The sequence below is a fragment of the Labrus mixtus genome, chromosome 17 (assembly GCF_963584025.1).
Source record: "Labrus mixtus chromosome 17, fLabMix1.1, whole genome shotgun sequence".
Taxonomy (NCBI): Eukaryota; Metazoa; Chordata; class Actinopteri; order Labriformes; family Labridae; genus Labrus; species Labrus mixtus.
Genome location: NC_083628.1, coordinates 4,321,217 through 4,335,656, shown reverse-complemented (window position 1 = coordinate 4,335,656; position 14,440 = coordinate 4,321,217). Strand labels below are relative to the sequence as shown.

Sequence of the window (14,440 nt, the reverse complement as noted above, 5' to 3'; positions counted from 1 at the left end):
AGAGTTTCTATGTAGAACGTGTATTATATTACAGTATTATTATTATTTATTATTTATTATTTATTATATTATTTCATTACATTATTATTGTCTCTGCATGACTGTGGTACAACACTGCCTCTCCTCTGCTGTTTACATTACTTGCTGCTATTTATCATACCAAGTCACTTTAATCATCACTTGTCACTTTATCTTACCATTCCCTGCAAATACTGTCTCAACTCCCTGCATAGTTAACTTCATCATTCATTTTGTACTTGTATATACCCCCTATTTTTATTTATCTTATCTAATCTATTCTGTTTAATGTGTATTTTGTATTTTGAACCTTACTTGTCTGTGCTACTGTAACGCCCAAATTTCCCCTCTGGGGATCAATAAAGTATTATCCTATCCTATCCTATCCTTAACTTACTTGTATTATAGTTGTATATTTGTAAATTTGATGTTTTTAATTTAAATTTTATCGATTCATTGTTACTTTGTTGAGCATTTTTATCTCTGTTTTTTAATAGGACCTTGAGTGTTTTTGAAACGTGCCAGTAAACAAAATGTATTATTATTACTGCATTTATTATTATTGTTATTAATATTATTATTATTAGATCAGGATATAATTTTGAGATATGACAATCTGTGATTAGCACTGCCGAGATTCATATGTACACCTTTTTATGTGTTGTTGGTTGTTTCTTTGTTTTGTCTTGAAATTAATATATATATTAATATATATATATTTGGTGTATGTTAAATGCTGAAAAACAATTTAAAAACAGCATAATTTCTCTAAATTATGTGTTTTGAATGTGGAATTAAGAATGTGTAGTTCACTTTGCAGATTTTAATTTTTGTTTTAAAAAATGGTGCTTAACAAATATAAAAGGTCGGTTTGATTATTTTTTTGTGAGTGTGACTTCTGTTTTTCGTTTTTTATTTGTTTCATTTGTTTTGTTTTGAAAGAAATTCTTAGAACAAATTTTGTTCTGATATGTTTTGTTTTTGTAACCAAACTAGTAGTGTCTTAAATAATATGATTTGTAATAAGCTAAAGCTTCAGCCTACACCTTTTTGGTCAAGATGTTTTAGTTTTTTCTTGTGACCGAAATAAATGATTACTACTACCACTGTCTTCTTTAAACATCATATTCCTGACAGAGTAATATAACATGTTCCACTGTGTCCTCTTGTCCACAGTGTTCACATCTAACTTATTATGTTTAGCTTTTTTTAAAATAATATGGTAATCCAGTATGTCCAAATCTTAGTCTAGATATTATTGTTTCCTTTTCTACTATTTATTTTTTGCACTTTCTTGTTTTTTACTTTAATAATTTAGGCTATGTATAATATTTAAAAATGTCCCTCTGTATTTTGGTCAATAATGTTTTGTCCAAATATTATTTTACATTTTCTATTTACATTTTAAAATGATAATAAAATAACCAGAAAATAACATTAAAAAAAAAAAAAGATCGCGACTTCTTCTACGGTCGTCTCACGGTAGCACAATCACGCTCATCAGCGCCATCTATCGACCGGCAGGCTGCACTTACAGCTCTGAACCATGTGTGCTGCTCGTTTCCAGTCCAGTAGCTCCGAGGTGATGGCGAGTGTAGCTAGATAGTAGCTAACAGGTAACCAGGTGGTACGTTTCTTAGCGTTTGGATTAACCTACTCTACTGTCAGCTGTCCCGTGAAAGTCTGCCGGCGAGGAGCAACTCTGTCCCCCTTTTTTTTATTTACACACTGCAGCTAATTAAAGCTAACGCCAGCTAGCTGACCAGCTGCAGACTCTCCTTAAAAAATGGCCACTGTTTCAATCCCTGCACGTACCAGTGCACTCTTGCTGGATATTGAAGGAACAACCACGCCAATTACATTTGTTAAGGTATGCTATATTTCATGTTTTTGTTTTGTTTTAGCGGTGGCATGCTTGGTCATTTTAATAGCATTGTTAGCTTCTATGAAACGCTTTCCTGCTGTCATGCTAGCTTTATGCAGCCTGTCAGTAGTCAGCTTAAGTAGCTCAATTACACGGTGTTTGACTGTTACAAACCTCAACCAAAGTCAGGTTATACCTCTTCTTATTTATTTTTCATGCTTACACACGTTTTGAGTCATTTCTTTAATTATTTTCTGCTTCAAATGTAAATTACGATTTTTTTTTTCACACTGTCTTAAAGAAACTGACCATATGTTGCGTTCAAGTGATATCCAAGTAATCGGAATTTAACATGTTATTAACATTGACGTTAGCGTTTAAGTCATAGTAAAAAAGTAAATAGAGGTGGGAAAATCTGAAGTATACTGTTATGAAAGCTATTTTTTCGTAAGAAGGGAAGTGCCTGAACACAACAATAATAATAATACAGCTTTATCTATATAGCACCTTTAAAAACACAGGTCTTAAAATTGCTTTGAAATACATCGAAAGCATACAAAGAATTAAGCAAAGGGGGGGAAAAAATCGAACAGCGAAACCACAACAACAAAAGTATGGAGGACAAGATCTGACAGAAGTATAAATAAATATTGGAATAAATAAATAAAAGAATGAATAAATAAATAAAAACTGGTAAATAAATGGGACATAAATAGTTATGTCTTTAAATTTATTTCTACATTTATTTATGTCCACATTTATTTATCTATACATTTATTTATTTGCACATTTATTTATGTATACATTTATTTATTTATTTATTTATACATTTATTTATTTATTTATTTACACATTTACTAATTTCTACATTTATTTATTTATACATTTCTGTGTCCGTATGCTAATGAGGTAGGAGGGACTAACGTCAGTTTCATTCAGGATTGGTCAACTGAGCGATCCAGTCAGATCTATTGCTAGCGAGACTTCCGGTTGACATTAAGCAGACTAAATGTAGACATAAATAAATGTAGAAATAAATAAATGTGGAAATAAATAAATAAATGTAGAAATAAATAAATGTGGAAATAAATTTAAGACATTTAATTATTTATGTCCCATTTATTTACCAGTTTTTATTTATTTATTCACGCATTTATTTATTTATACTTCTGTCAGATCTCGTCCTCCATACAAAACAACTCAACAGCAAAATAACCGCTGCAACAAAATACTCAACAGACATATTTAACCCAACCATCATAAGAACAGTGTTTGATACAAAGTAATACAACCTGATTTTATTAGTAATCCTCAATAGTGGATTTTATTATAACCCTCACAACCCATTTTGAATCACACAGCTGTTATGAGTTATCAAAAGACACATTACTCATCGTTTCCAAATGTCCCATATGCTGTGAACGCCCCATAATGTAATTCAATAGGACATCTGGGCTTCATACTCAAACTGATGCAACGTCATAGAAAGAAGCTGAGTACAATTTAGAGTTTGTAAGCAAATGCAAAGCAGTACTTTGTCTGTCTTATTTATGTTATATATATTTTCTCTCTCTGTGTAAGTAGCCTCTAACACATCTAATGACTCAACGTTTTCTCTTTCAGGATGTATTATTTCCATACATCAGGGAGCATCTTGAAGATTATTTGTCCTCCCACTGGGAAGAAGACGAGTGCAAACAAGATGTTCATCTCCTAAAGAAACAGGTAAAGGAGGGCGGAGTTGCCGAGAAGAGGGTGTGCAGTTACACCAAGATGGTCGTACAAAATGTTTTGTTATTTTTTTCTATAAAAGTCTTAAAACTATTTTTTTTTTTGGGTCCAAATTGGTCATAAATAAAAAAAAATCCTTTATCCTTTCTTTCTTTTTTTTTAACATGTCAAATACCAATAATGGCTACAAAAAGGCCAGACTCAGTATTTCGACAAAAGATGACACAAAACATGCGGTAATGCTGCGTTCAATGACACATGTGATTGTTGCTGCAGATTGAAGAGGACATGAGACAGCATCGTTCGTGTCCTGTCCACACCGTGGATCAGACGGTCCACACAGACGAGGAGAAGGCCATCAGAGAAGTGGTGGATAATGTGCTGTGGCAGATGGCAGCGGACAGGAAGTCCACAGCACTCAAACAGCTCCAGGGTCACATGTGGAGAGCGGCTTATTCTTCAGGGAGAATCAAAGGCGAGTAAGTACAATGGTCCTTTTCCTCACTTTGTGATTCGGACAGATGCTTTTGCGATTTGGCAAGGTTTCCAGAAACATTAACGATATGAATAATTAACGTGCCTGGAAATGTCATCCACAAGGAATGTTTGAAAACATCTTTCAAACATCATCTATAACACACATACTGGGAAATAAAAACTCACACGATTGAGCTTGAATAGTGAGTTTTTGTCTTGTGCAGATATCTTAAAAGTTCAGGGAAGTATGTCAACGCTGAACTTGTTGTTCAGTACTCTGCAGAGAAGTTTTCACTTGTAGGGGAGGCTGGTAATCCTGGGCGTGACTCCATTAGCCCACCACAAATGAAATATTAATAACCAAGATGTAAAACTCTAAAACACAGTCAGGTTGGTGGTGTTCAGTTGAATTGGCCCACATGGTGGTCATGTGACTGCAAATTTCGAGCTGATGAAGTTAATTTATTTGTCTGTTGACAAACTGTAAATGTGCAAATAATCTAGGATCAATTAATAAATGATTTTAATTATTTCTGTCATCACTGTTATTGTTCTTTTTGCTTTATTATGTTCATTTTCTATTATTTTTATGTCAGTTTTATTTATGAAAAACCTTCCCCTGATACTCTTTTATTCCAGCTTGTGTTCATTTAAATGTATTAATAAAATGATTGGAATCAGATTCAGTAATAATTAAAGCAACACTCACCTGGAGCCTCACAGTTACTTATTGATTTTACCGTCATGACTTCTAATCTAATAATAACAAATGGATCCGGGCCTATTTTGAACAAAATTAAATGTCACAATATTTGATGTTCATGGACGTTAATTTTATGCATCAATGTTTTAATTATTCATCAACTAAGATTGTTCTAATCATAATGTCTTTATGATCCATGTTTGAAATAGTTGTGAACACATGCTCTTGTTGCTCACAGGGTCTATCAGGATGTAGTTCCTTCCATCAAAAGATGGAGAGAAAAAGGACTCAAAGTGTTCATTTACTCCTCTGGAAGTGTGGAGGCTCAAAAACTTCTGTTTGGATACTCTGTCGAAGGAGACGTTTTAGATGTAAGTGACCCCGACTCTTCACTCACAATGTGACCCTTCCTCATTGGAAGATATTTTAACACAAACATACTAACTGGCTTCAACTTTGTACCATTATTCATGTCACTTTAAACCACATTTTACGAGTTTCATTGTGTTTAAAAACTCAGGCTGTTGGAGCTCTGACTAACAAGATGCTGTCATTAATCTTCTCAGTTATTCGACGGTCACTTCGACACCACTATAGGAGCTAAAGTAGAGAGTAAAAGCTATGAGAGGATTGCGGAGAGGATCGGCTGTCCACCTGAGGAGATCACATTCTTGACAGACGTCACTCGAGGTCAGTATGTTTGTAACATTCTGATTATAACCGTCTCGTGCAGAGGAAATGAAAAGTGGCCGAGATGTCTCACCTCTAATTCATAATTTCCACTCCACGAGTCAAGAGACTTTTCTGATCCTGTAACATCAACATTTACAGTTTTGTTTTTTCTATTGAGGTATCTTTTCAGCTTTTGTCATAAGAGGCCGAATTGTAAAAACTTCCCGCAAACTTTTATGAAACACAATCTTTCAGGTCACAACTGTTCATGAAGGACTCATGGTGCTTTCACACTTGCACAAAACTCCAGAAAACCTGAGCTGGCAAACACTTAAAGTTTTTATCACGACTTTTCCCAGAGTTTTTCCTGCCAGCACCCTCGTAAATTATTATCTGTTTGAAGTTGGGGTGAGCTGCATGTGTGAAAGCAGCAGGAGGTATTCAGGATAAGTCACCACCAGTGAGAGTTTGGGGATGATGACATATTATATCCAGCGTCTGGTACAATCCCCGCGCACTTAATGAAACCGCTTCATTTTGTTTTCTCTTTGCCAGTTGTTCTTCTCCACTCTTTTGATGATCCTGAGAATATGCAGAACTACACGTAGCACTTAAATACTTTGATATAAAGAGGAAAATTCTCATTAAACTCGGTTGCGTCGTTCACCACTTCTTCATCGTTCTTTTCACGTCTTATACTGCCTCCTGAGACGCTCCCCTCCACTCTAAGGATCAGCCTGAAATTTTCTAGAAATGATCAGGAGTGAATTTGTGAAAAAGACTTAAGACCACAAACTTTAAAACTACTGCACATCATCAGCATGTCAGCAATAGTATCATGTAAAAATACTGACATTAGCATTTGGTTCCTCCTCACAAAGCTGCAAGTCTGCCTTTGGGAGTTTCCATGTCGACAAACTTTTGTTTGCATTCAGTGTTTGTGAAAAAAAAAAAAGTGTTTATCCCTGAGGTCTGACAAACAGGTCGAGTCATTTTTTTTATTTCCTTAGAAACGGCACACCAGTATTAATTTCCCCTTTTTTTCAGTTTCGTTTGTATTAATGTGTGGAAATCTCAACATTTATACTCTTGGATTTTGTCGTTGCAGAGGCTAAAGCTGCTGAAGAGGCCGGGGCTAATGTGGTGGTGGTGGTCCGGCCTGGAAACATGGAGCTGACGGATGAAGAGAGGGGCCACTATAACCTCATCACATCCTTTAGCCAACTTGAACTGTCGGGACGTGCTTAACACAGAGAGCATGGATTTTATTGATCTGTTCTATCTCTTCTCTGTCCACAAACCCCTCCTCACACCTTACCCGTCACCTTTTTTCTGACTTCTTTTGTTTGTTCCACTTTGACCATTCAGGACGTGTATGCTGCTGGGACAACAGTCAGGCTACAGAAGTCCCAGCCTGTAGGACATTTATCACTATTGGTCTTTCAGGATGCCTTTCCTAGGAACCTCTCATGGACCTTTTCATGAATCTGGAAAGAAAAAGAAAAAACCCCTTCTCATGACCCTCAACATTACTGTTTTAGACCAACCACAATTGGTATCCAGTTTTCAACCACTCCAATGTTAGTCCAAACTGTCCCTCTGTATGTGTGTTTGTTGTATTTGTCCCCATTTTCTAAACATTTCCCAGTTGTGCCGTTTCCTCCCTCTAAAGACATGAAGTTTTATCCTGTGATAGAACCTTGTTGATGTTTTAGAAAGTAGAAACCACAGTAGAGATGTATCGAGAAATGGTGCTGCTGACAGAGAGTTCTCATTTCAGACTTTGTTTGAATGTCTTAATTGTGCTCCCTCGCAGGTGAATGGTGTCTATTTAAATGTGCCATCCTTGTTGGTCATAATGTACTGTTGGTGTTGGAAAGTTACCTGATAAAATTGCCAAAATCGATAATTTATGTGTGAAGCATAATTGCTATTGGTAATCTAAAAACTTCCAATAAATGCCTTGTCTCACACTTGTGTCTGTCTCCTTCTTCATTCAAAATATAAACGATCAACATTATTTTGTTCCCTAATCTTGTACATTTAAGATCTAAAGATATAAATGTACAGCGCTGAACACAAAGGCAACCATCCTAAGTGGACTCATTAATGCTCTCATGTTTTTCTGTTGTGAAGTTCTACAATTCACTTAGCAGACGCTTTTATCCAAAGCGACGTACATCAGAGAGTAAGTACAACACAAGCAAGGATCTAGAAAAAAAGGGAACAATGTCAGTAAGAGCAAACGATCAGCTTTGAGTCTGATTGGACACACAGGTGCTGACAGGAAGTGACCAGAGGCAAAGCACAACATTGAGGGCAGTTCTTGAGAGCTCTAATCAGTATAGAAACCATCTTATAAGTCGTCGTTATCAAACAAAAACCATCGTCATTACCATCATCATCATCAATAATATGGAGACCATCATCATTAAGTTAGTAGGTATTCATGAAAGAGCTGGGTCTTTAGCTTTTTCTTAAAGGGGCAGAGGGACTCTGTTGAGGGAAATGTGAAAATATTAGGAGTTATTTTTATTCACTTTCTCGCTTAGATTTAGATTAAATTAAATTTGACTCTTAATGTGTAAAAACATAGTTCAGATGTGCTGGTGGTAGGATTTGTTACCTTTGGAAGTAGCTAGCTGTTCGTCGTTTTCCCAATGTTTGCAGTCTTCATGTTTGACTACGCTAATTTGCTTCAGGCAGTAGATTCATATTTACCATACAAACATTAGAGTAGCATTCTTGAGACGTGATAATGGTCAGGTGTCAAACAACTCTTTGAAAGAAAGTTTTCAAGTGCATTTCTCAAAATGTTAGCTTAGCATAAAACCACTAAACAGTTTGCCTGGCTCTTTCCAACGGTAACCAATCAGCCCCTCTTTAGCCTAATAATTAAAAAAAAGAAACAACCTATGATGATAATTTAAATGCTACAAAATCTGATATTTGAATAAATGTGTGGGCGTAACCAGGTTCTCCTTTTATCCTTTTCCCAGTTCATTATGCTACACCACCCAGCTGCTACTTCATCATCCAACCAACCTGTGTTATCAATCTTTACTAATAGCTAAAACATGCTGCATAGTTAGCTTAACTTAGCAGAAAGACAGGAAACAAGGAAACAGTTAGCTTGGCAATGTCCAAAGGTAATAAAAGCACCTCTCAGGCTTTCAAAGTACGCCATAATGTTTTGTTTGCTCAATGGTACAAAACTGATTTCTTAAGCTAAGCTAACTGGCAGGTGGCTGTAGCTAAATGTTTCTTGTACAGATTCAGTCTTCTCGTGTAGCTATGAAAGGCAGTGAATATGGGTATTCTCTCAAAATATTTAACTTTATCTTTTTAGTTGGGAAGTCGAGTAACTGTTTAAGTCCGTCTCAAAGTAATTCAAAGCCGTTTTGAGGCCGCAAGAAATCAAATCCTGGTGGAAAATAAAAAAATACAAGACTAGCAACATATTCAAGTTTTTAACCAAGACTAATATTTCCCCAAAGTTTGGGGCTTGCTTTTTCACTTGTTTCCAGGTTTTACTTTGCTAAGCTAAGCCATATCCAGCTATAGCTTTACAAAACAATGTACCAGTACTCTTTCATGGACTTCAATCAAGCTATTTTAATTGGAACAATACCTTTCTGAGGGCTTCATTAACCAATTTGAAAATATTTGATACAGATAGAAAAAATGTGCAAAATCTTGCATTTCTAAAAATGAAAAATAATCTTGAAGACTTCTAATTAAAAATAATATTTAATGAAAAAACAATTTTACAATAACAAACCATCCTTCCATACATACAGAGTAAAGGATTGAAAAACAAAACAGATCTTTAGTGTGGGGATTTAAACTAACTTTTTAAAATCGTAAAAAATAAAATCAAAACATGGAAACTCAAAGTATTCATATAAAAAGTGGAACTAATACCCCACAGATAGTAACAACATTTACATCCAGCCCAGATAGAACACATTTTGAAATACAGCCTTTTAGATCTTTAAACAGAAACAGAAACAACACCCCTACAGCTCTTCTGGACGGTATCTAGACACTTCTGAGGGCATCTCTGAGTGACTTTCTGGACGACCACAGTTATCCGTGCACACAAGGTCAAAGCGGTTGTGACGAAAGTCGATGCCAAAAGTGCTGAGGAAGATGAGGAAGAACATGACCAGCGCCCACTGGCTCTGAGCTGCCTCCCCGTGGAGACGCTGAGAGATCAGGGAGAAATCTGCACGAGGTGGGTTAAGGGTGAGACATGACAAGTAAAGAACTACAAAACATTTCCCCTATCCTTCTTCCTGCATCTTATCCTATCTCCCCCTATCACATGTTCAAGCCCAGTACAGTTTCAGCAGACGTCTTTTCATCATGAGACTGGATTTCTGCCTCTTAAAAATACGTCTTTTCTTGCCATTGTAACTTTTGCTAAACATTTTTTTTGCTATGCATGATGGATTAACGCTGGGTCTTTGGAAAATAGCAACGAGTAAGGTCTTTTATCTGCATTTTGTAAAGTGTCTCGAGATAACACAAATAAAAATCGATAAATTGATAAAAACAAATCACTTTCTGCAGCGTCCAATAAGACACTTTGTCTGACACCTACCACGCAGCAGCCATTTCAGACATTCAAAAAATAACTAATATAGAAGAACGTCTTGTCGCTGATTATCTCAATTGCTTCTGTTGGTCTTTAAGAAGCATCACTATCAATTTAAGTTTGTTTCATGACCAGCGAAAAACTCCTCAGAGGTTTTAAGTATATCAGTTATTTGCTTTACAACATCCTCCTTAGATCCGACTTAAAGGATACAGAGTATCATGCAGACTGTGATGATTCCAGACAACAGGAAACGCATGATTCCAGTCTTCCTCCCCTCGTTCTTTAAATCGACTCTCAGAGTGATGAAAGACTGAAGCCAGCAGAACAACGTTCCCAGGCCGAACGTCATGAAGGTGCCGAGGTTGTGGATAATCTCGTCTACAAATATCTGGAACAAAAATAACATCAAGTCTCTTAATCACAAACCAAATCTACAAACTGGCAGATAAATTCTAACAAACACGGTGTGTGTGTGTGTGTGTGTGTGTGTGTGTGTGTGTGTGTGTCAGTGTTTACCTGGAAGTTTCCCACGAGTGTCATCCCAAAACAGCCAAAAGAAAAAGCCAGCAGAGTGACAATGTTCAGGTGTTTGCTTATTTTGCGTTTCAGTTGAAGGTATCTGAGGAAAGCAATAATGAACCCTGTGACATAGAAGAAAAACAAAAAGGTTAGGTTCATTTAACGACTTGAATATGACACATTATCACTTTTTATTTTCCATTTAAAAGTGTTTGCACATATGAGATATTGCATTTAAAACTGTAATAACATGATGAACAGTGGTGGATCTTTTTTTTTTTTTTTTTTACCAACAAACGCAGCCAAGTTCATGACCTCGCTGAAGATGCAGCTGGCTGGAGGAAAGTTCCCCGCAACACTGAAAAAACAGAGGGAAGACATTTCTGTTTCCTCTTCCACTCTGAATATTATCAACAATAATAAATATGCATTTATTGATTAAAGGAAATCATGAATACAAACCTAATGTAAGGAGGATACAATGATCCATTTCTCCTAAAAAAAAACAAATAAAACATCTTAGCACCAAGAAATATTACCATGGTTCTTATCTTTATTTGTTTTTATCTAATAGGTCTTACCTGTACTTTGTACCCAGAGGGACTATCTTCTCATCATAGACAGCCACAAAATATCTACAAAAACATCAAACACAAAGGGAACAGATGAGCTACAGATGAATAAATACACACAATTCATGTTTTTATTTCATGTTTGTTCAGGAGTGAGTGGAGGTAAAATGTGTTAACTTACACCACCCACAGTCCAGCAGCAGTGAGACCTGAGTACACAGGAGGCAGCAGAGCCCAGAGACTGAACCCAAACATCTTATCTCACCTGAAACCACAGAAGAAGAAACAGTGTTAGTCTGTCTTGGAAACAAGTTGTTTAATAGGCAAATTTTAATATCAGGGATGCGGTGTCAAATTAAGCAATATCACACATGAGGGAGTGATTTACTGAGTGTCAGAACCGATGTGATCCATGTGATTAAATGATCACAGAACAACATCTGGACGAGTGCACCTAAAACAGTTCAACGACCAGCATGTCGAAGAAAGCAGTCAAATGAAACAGCAGATTATTTATGTGTGTATGTTTTAAATAATCATCTAGTGAATGGAGTAAGAGTCTGTTTTGTGATTTAATCAGTCTGCTGTAAACATGGGGGTCTCCTGGATTTCTGGCCCCCATGAAAAGACATCACATTGAGGGGGTCCCTCCAACACAGACTCAGCCAGTCCCCTTGATACTGCTATACTGTAACCACACCTCCATTACACAAACGACCCATTAAAAGCTTTACAATGAAAATGAAAATGTCAAAATATTTGATGTCACTCCTTTAAAAAGGATACGATCTTTTATTTTAATGATTTATTGAGAAGTATCAATGCTCGTAAACAGTGGTTCTCAACTGGACCCGTCACCAACTGCTTTGATTAACCGTGTTTTCTTAAATCGTTTTAGCCTGGACTACCTTCATTATTTCTCTGTGTTACATGTTTAACATTAGGAGCGCCTCTTCACAAGCCCCTCTGGGTTTCTTTGGCTTCTCCTGCACATTTCTTTATTAAGTTATGTTTGTTTGTTTTTTTAACTTTCTAATCAATATGCACTGCTTTTTATTCTTCTTTATTTTGGTCTTTTTTTCTCCTTATGTGCAATAAAAATTAAATAATTGCAATCCAAATGTATTATATTTTCAACCAATCAGATTTATTCACTGAAAAACTGTGTGTTTCTGTGCGTCCTCAGGCGGGTACAAAACATGATGCAGAACAAAGAAATGGAAGAAAACATATATGTTTAAAAAGAGCTTCATAGACTTTTTTCAGGCCACATATTCACGACCCACTGAAAATGGTTCCACGACCCACTTTTGGGTCCTGACCCTCTAGTTGAGAACCACTGCTCTCAAAAAACACATCTGTTTCATAAGACATGAATCAAAACAACATGTTGAAAGCAAGAAAAATGAAACCAACTTTCAGTGTTTGGAACTTCTCTTTGTTGCAGCCTTAATCAAACCAGGTAGCCTACGTTTGTTTTGTAGTAATAATGAAGTTTTAAATTCTGGTACCTTGACTACTTTAAGTAAACAAAACTTTGTGTTACACCTTTAAAAACTAGTTATCTAACAGTGGAACATCTGGCTGAGGCGGGGTTACAAATGAAAAGTCCCACTCTGAATCAGCACTCCTATAATAATATTACATAATACTTATATAATATTACACATTTAGGCTTCACTTGTATCACACAGCAGATATTTAGTTGTATTTATTCAAATGCATCAAAATAAAAATATCCAGGAATTTACAGAGGAAAACAGTGCAGCTGGACTAAACGCAAACATCAAACACGGGAAACAGGAAACTCCTGTTGGTTTGTAAATAAAACAGATCCGTACCTGTCCCGTCTGTTGGAGTCAGCTGTTCCTGAACGGTGCAGTCTGTTTTCGGTGTGAGTGCAAACTGTAAATACTGAACACACACTTCTCATCTACATACTGTGTCTATATTTATTTTCGGTTGGCTGTGAAAGGCAAGTAAATGTCAAGTAAACCATCCACAGTCGCTCAAAGGTATACCGTCTGCGTCGTTGCTTCCTGCAGCAGTGAGATTAGTATGATTTCCGCTTTGTGTGTCATTCCTTCAAAATAAAAGCATGGAATTTATTAAGTATTCACATCCTTTACTTAATACTTTGAAATACCACTGGTATCTATGCTAGTGATGTTAGTATTTAGAAAAAAAAATACAGGAAATGTGAATAGCCACCTTTTAAGATAGCTTTTGATGCTTTTGCATCTTATTTTGTTTTTTCAAATACTTAAACTCATTTACTCAAATATTTGGTGGTCTTTTTGAAGTCAAACTAAGCATCCCAGAATTTGAGTCTGTTGCTATGAAAAGCCTCAGGACACTTTGTCTGTCTCGCTCTATCTCAAGTTCAAATTCAAATATGCTTTATTGGCATGAACAAATCAGTGGTTATTGCCAAAGCTGTGTACAGAGCAATGATTACAGTTACATTACATATACATATATCTCTCTTTCTGCAAGTCTTAAAGGACGTTTTTCTTTGGCACTGTTACCTCCTTCCTCCCATGGTGGATTAATGTTCTCTGTTGATAATATAATAAAGAGTGTGCACTAATTCTGCTCTTTTTGTAAAGTGTCTGTTATCATATCCTCATATGTGTGCTTACCTCTTGAATATTCCAAATTTAAATTCTGTTTTTTTTTTTTTTTTTTATTAACAGTGTGACAGAAGTATTCTTATATAGGAATACTTTTAAATGTGGATAGTTTTCTGTAACAGATACTAAAAGGAATCAACTGTAAACGACGGCAAACGACCCAAGGCCCCAAAAAAACAGGTTTATCTGGCTTCAATAAATAACAAAGATGAGTCATGTTAAAGCCGCAGAAGCAGTCTGAAACAGGCTGGGATCAGTTTAGTGTGTCTGGTTAAATTACGCAGAAATGGTTTATAAATGTATAGTTTAATCTACATAGGAAACACATGATCATCTTACTTACAGTGAATCCTTTAAGATGTCTTTTAGTTTAGCTTTGAATATTTTGAACATCTGAGAAATATAACGGTCTTCAACATGAAAGGTGCCTTTACTTTTACATCTGCTAGACTTTGTAACTTACAAAGGATCAACAATCTTGACCTACTGTGGCGGCTGTGGCTCAGCTGGTAGAGTCAGTCGTCTCTCAACCGGAAGGTCGGGGGGGTTCGATCCCCAGCTCCTGCAGTCACATGTCCAATGTGTTCTTAACCCCAAATTGCTCCCGCTGCTTCATCAGCTGTGTGTGCATGTGTATGAATGAATTAG

General features: G+C 36.1%; 2 protein-coding genes across 2 annotated transcripts; one reads left to right on the top strand and one right to left on the bottom strand.

The window, feature by feature from the left end:
* Positions 1–1,540: 1,540 nt before the first annotated feature.
* Positions 1,541–7,438, top strand: enoph1 (enolase-phosphatase 1). The gene is made up of 6 exons (XM_061061694.1): positions 1,541–1,888; positions 3,506–3,607; positions 3,890–4,092; positions 5,032–5,164; positions 5,360–5,483; positions 6,574–7,438. Exons 1-6 carry the CDS (start codon positions 1,805–1,807, stop codon positions 6,711–6,713), a joined length of 786 nt encoding a protein of 261 aa, XP_060917677.1. The 5' UTR covers positions 1,541–1,804; the 3' UTR covers positions 6,714–7,438.
* Positions 7,439–9,202: 1,764 nt separating this feature from the next.
* On the bottom strand, positions 9,203–13,240 carry tmem150c (transmembrane protein 150C). The gene is made up of 8 exons (XM_061061645.1): positions 13,001–13,240; positions 11,341–11,424; positions 11,169–11,222; positions 11,050–11,082; positions 10,878–10,945; positions 10,585–10,709; positions 10,279–10,456; positions 9,203–9,693 (listed from the first exon to the last, which is right to left on the bottom strand). The coding sequence occupies exons 2-8, from the start codon at positions 11,412–11,414 to the stop codon at positions 9,485–9,487; spliced, it is 741 nt and encodes a 246-aa protein (XP_060917628.1). The 5' UTR covers positions 11,415–11,424; positions 13,001–13,240; the 3' UTR covers positions 9,203–9,484.
* Between the last annotated feature and the right edge of the window lie 1,200 nt (positions 13,241–14,440).

Coding starts and splice junctions, on each gene's coding strand:
- tmem150c (XM_061061645.1), bottom strand. CDS start 11,414: ATGTTTGGGTTCAGTCTCTGGGCTCTGCTGCCTCCTGTGTACTCAGGT. Junction 11,083..11,168: donor CCTCTGGGTACAAAGTACAG/GTAAGACCTATT, acceptor GTTTTTTTTTAG/GAGAAATGGATCATTGTATC. Junction 10,457..10,584: donor CACTCGTGGGAAACTTCCAG/GTAAACACTGAC, acceptor TTTTTGTTCCAG/ATATTTGTAGACGAGATTAT.
- enoph1 (XM_061061694.1), top strand. CDS start 1,805: ATGGCCACTGTTTCAATCCCTGCACGTACCAGTGCACTCTTGCTGGAT. Junction 1,889..3,505: donor CGCCAATTACATTTGTTAAG/GTATGCTATATT, acceptor TTTCTCTTTCAG/GATGTATTATTTCCATACAT. Junction 5,165..5,359: donor TCGAAGGAGACGTTTTAGAT/GTAAGTGACCCC, acceptor TAATCTTCTCAG/TTATTCGACGGTCACTTCGA.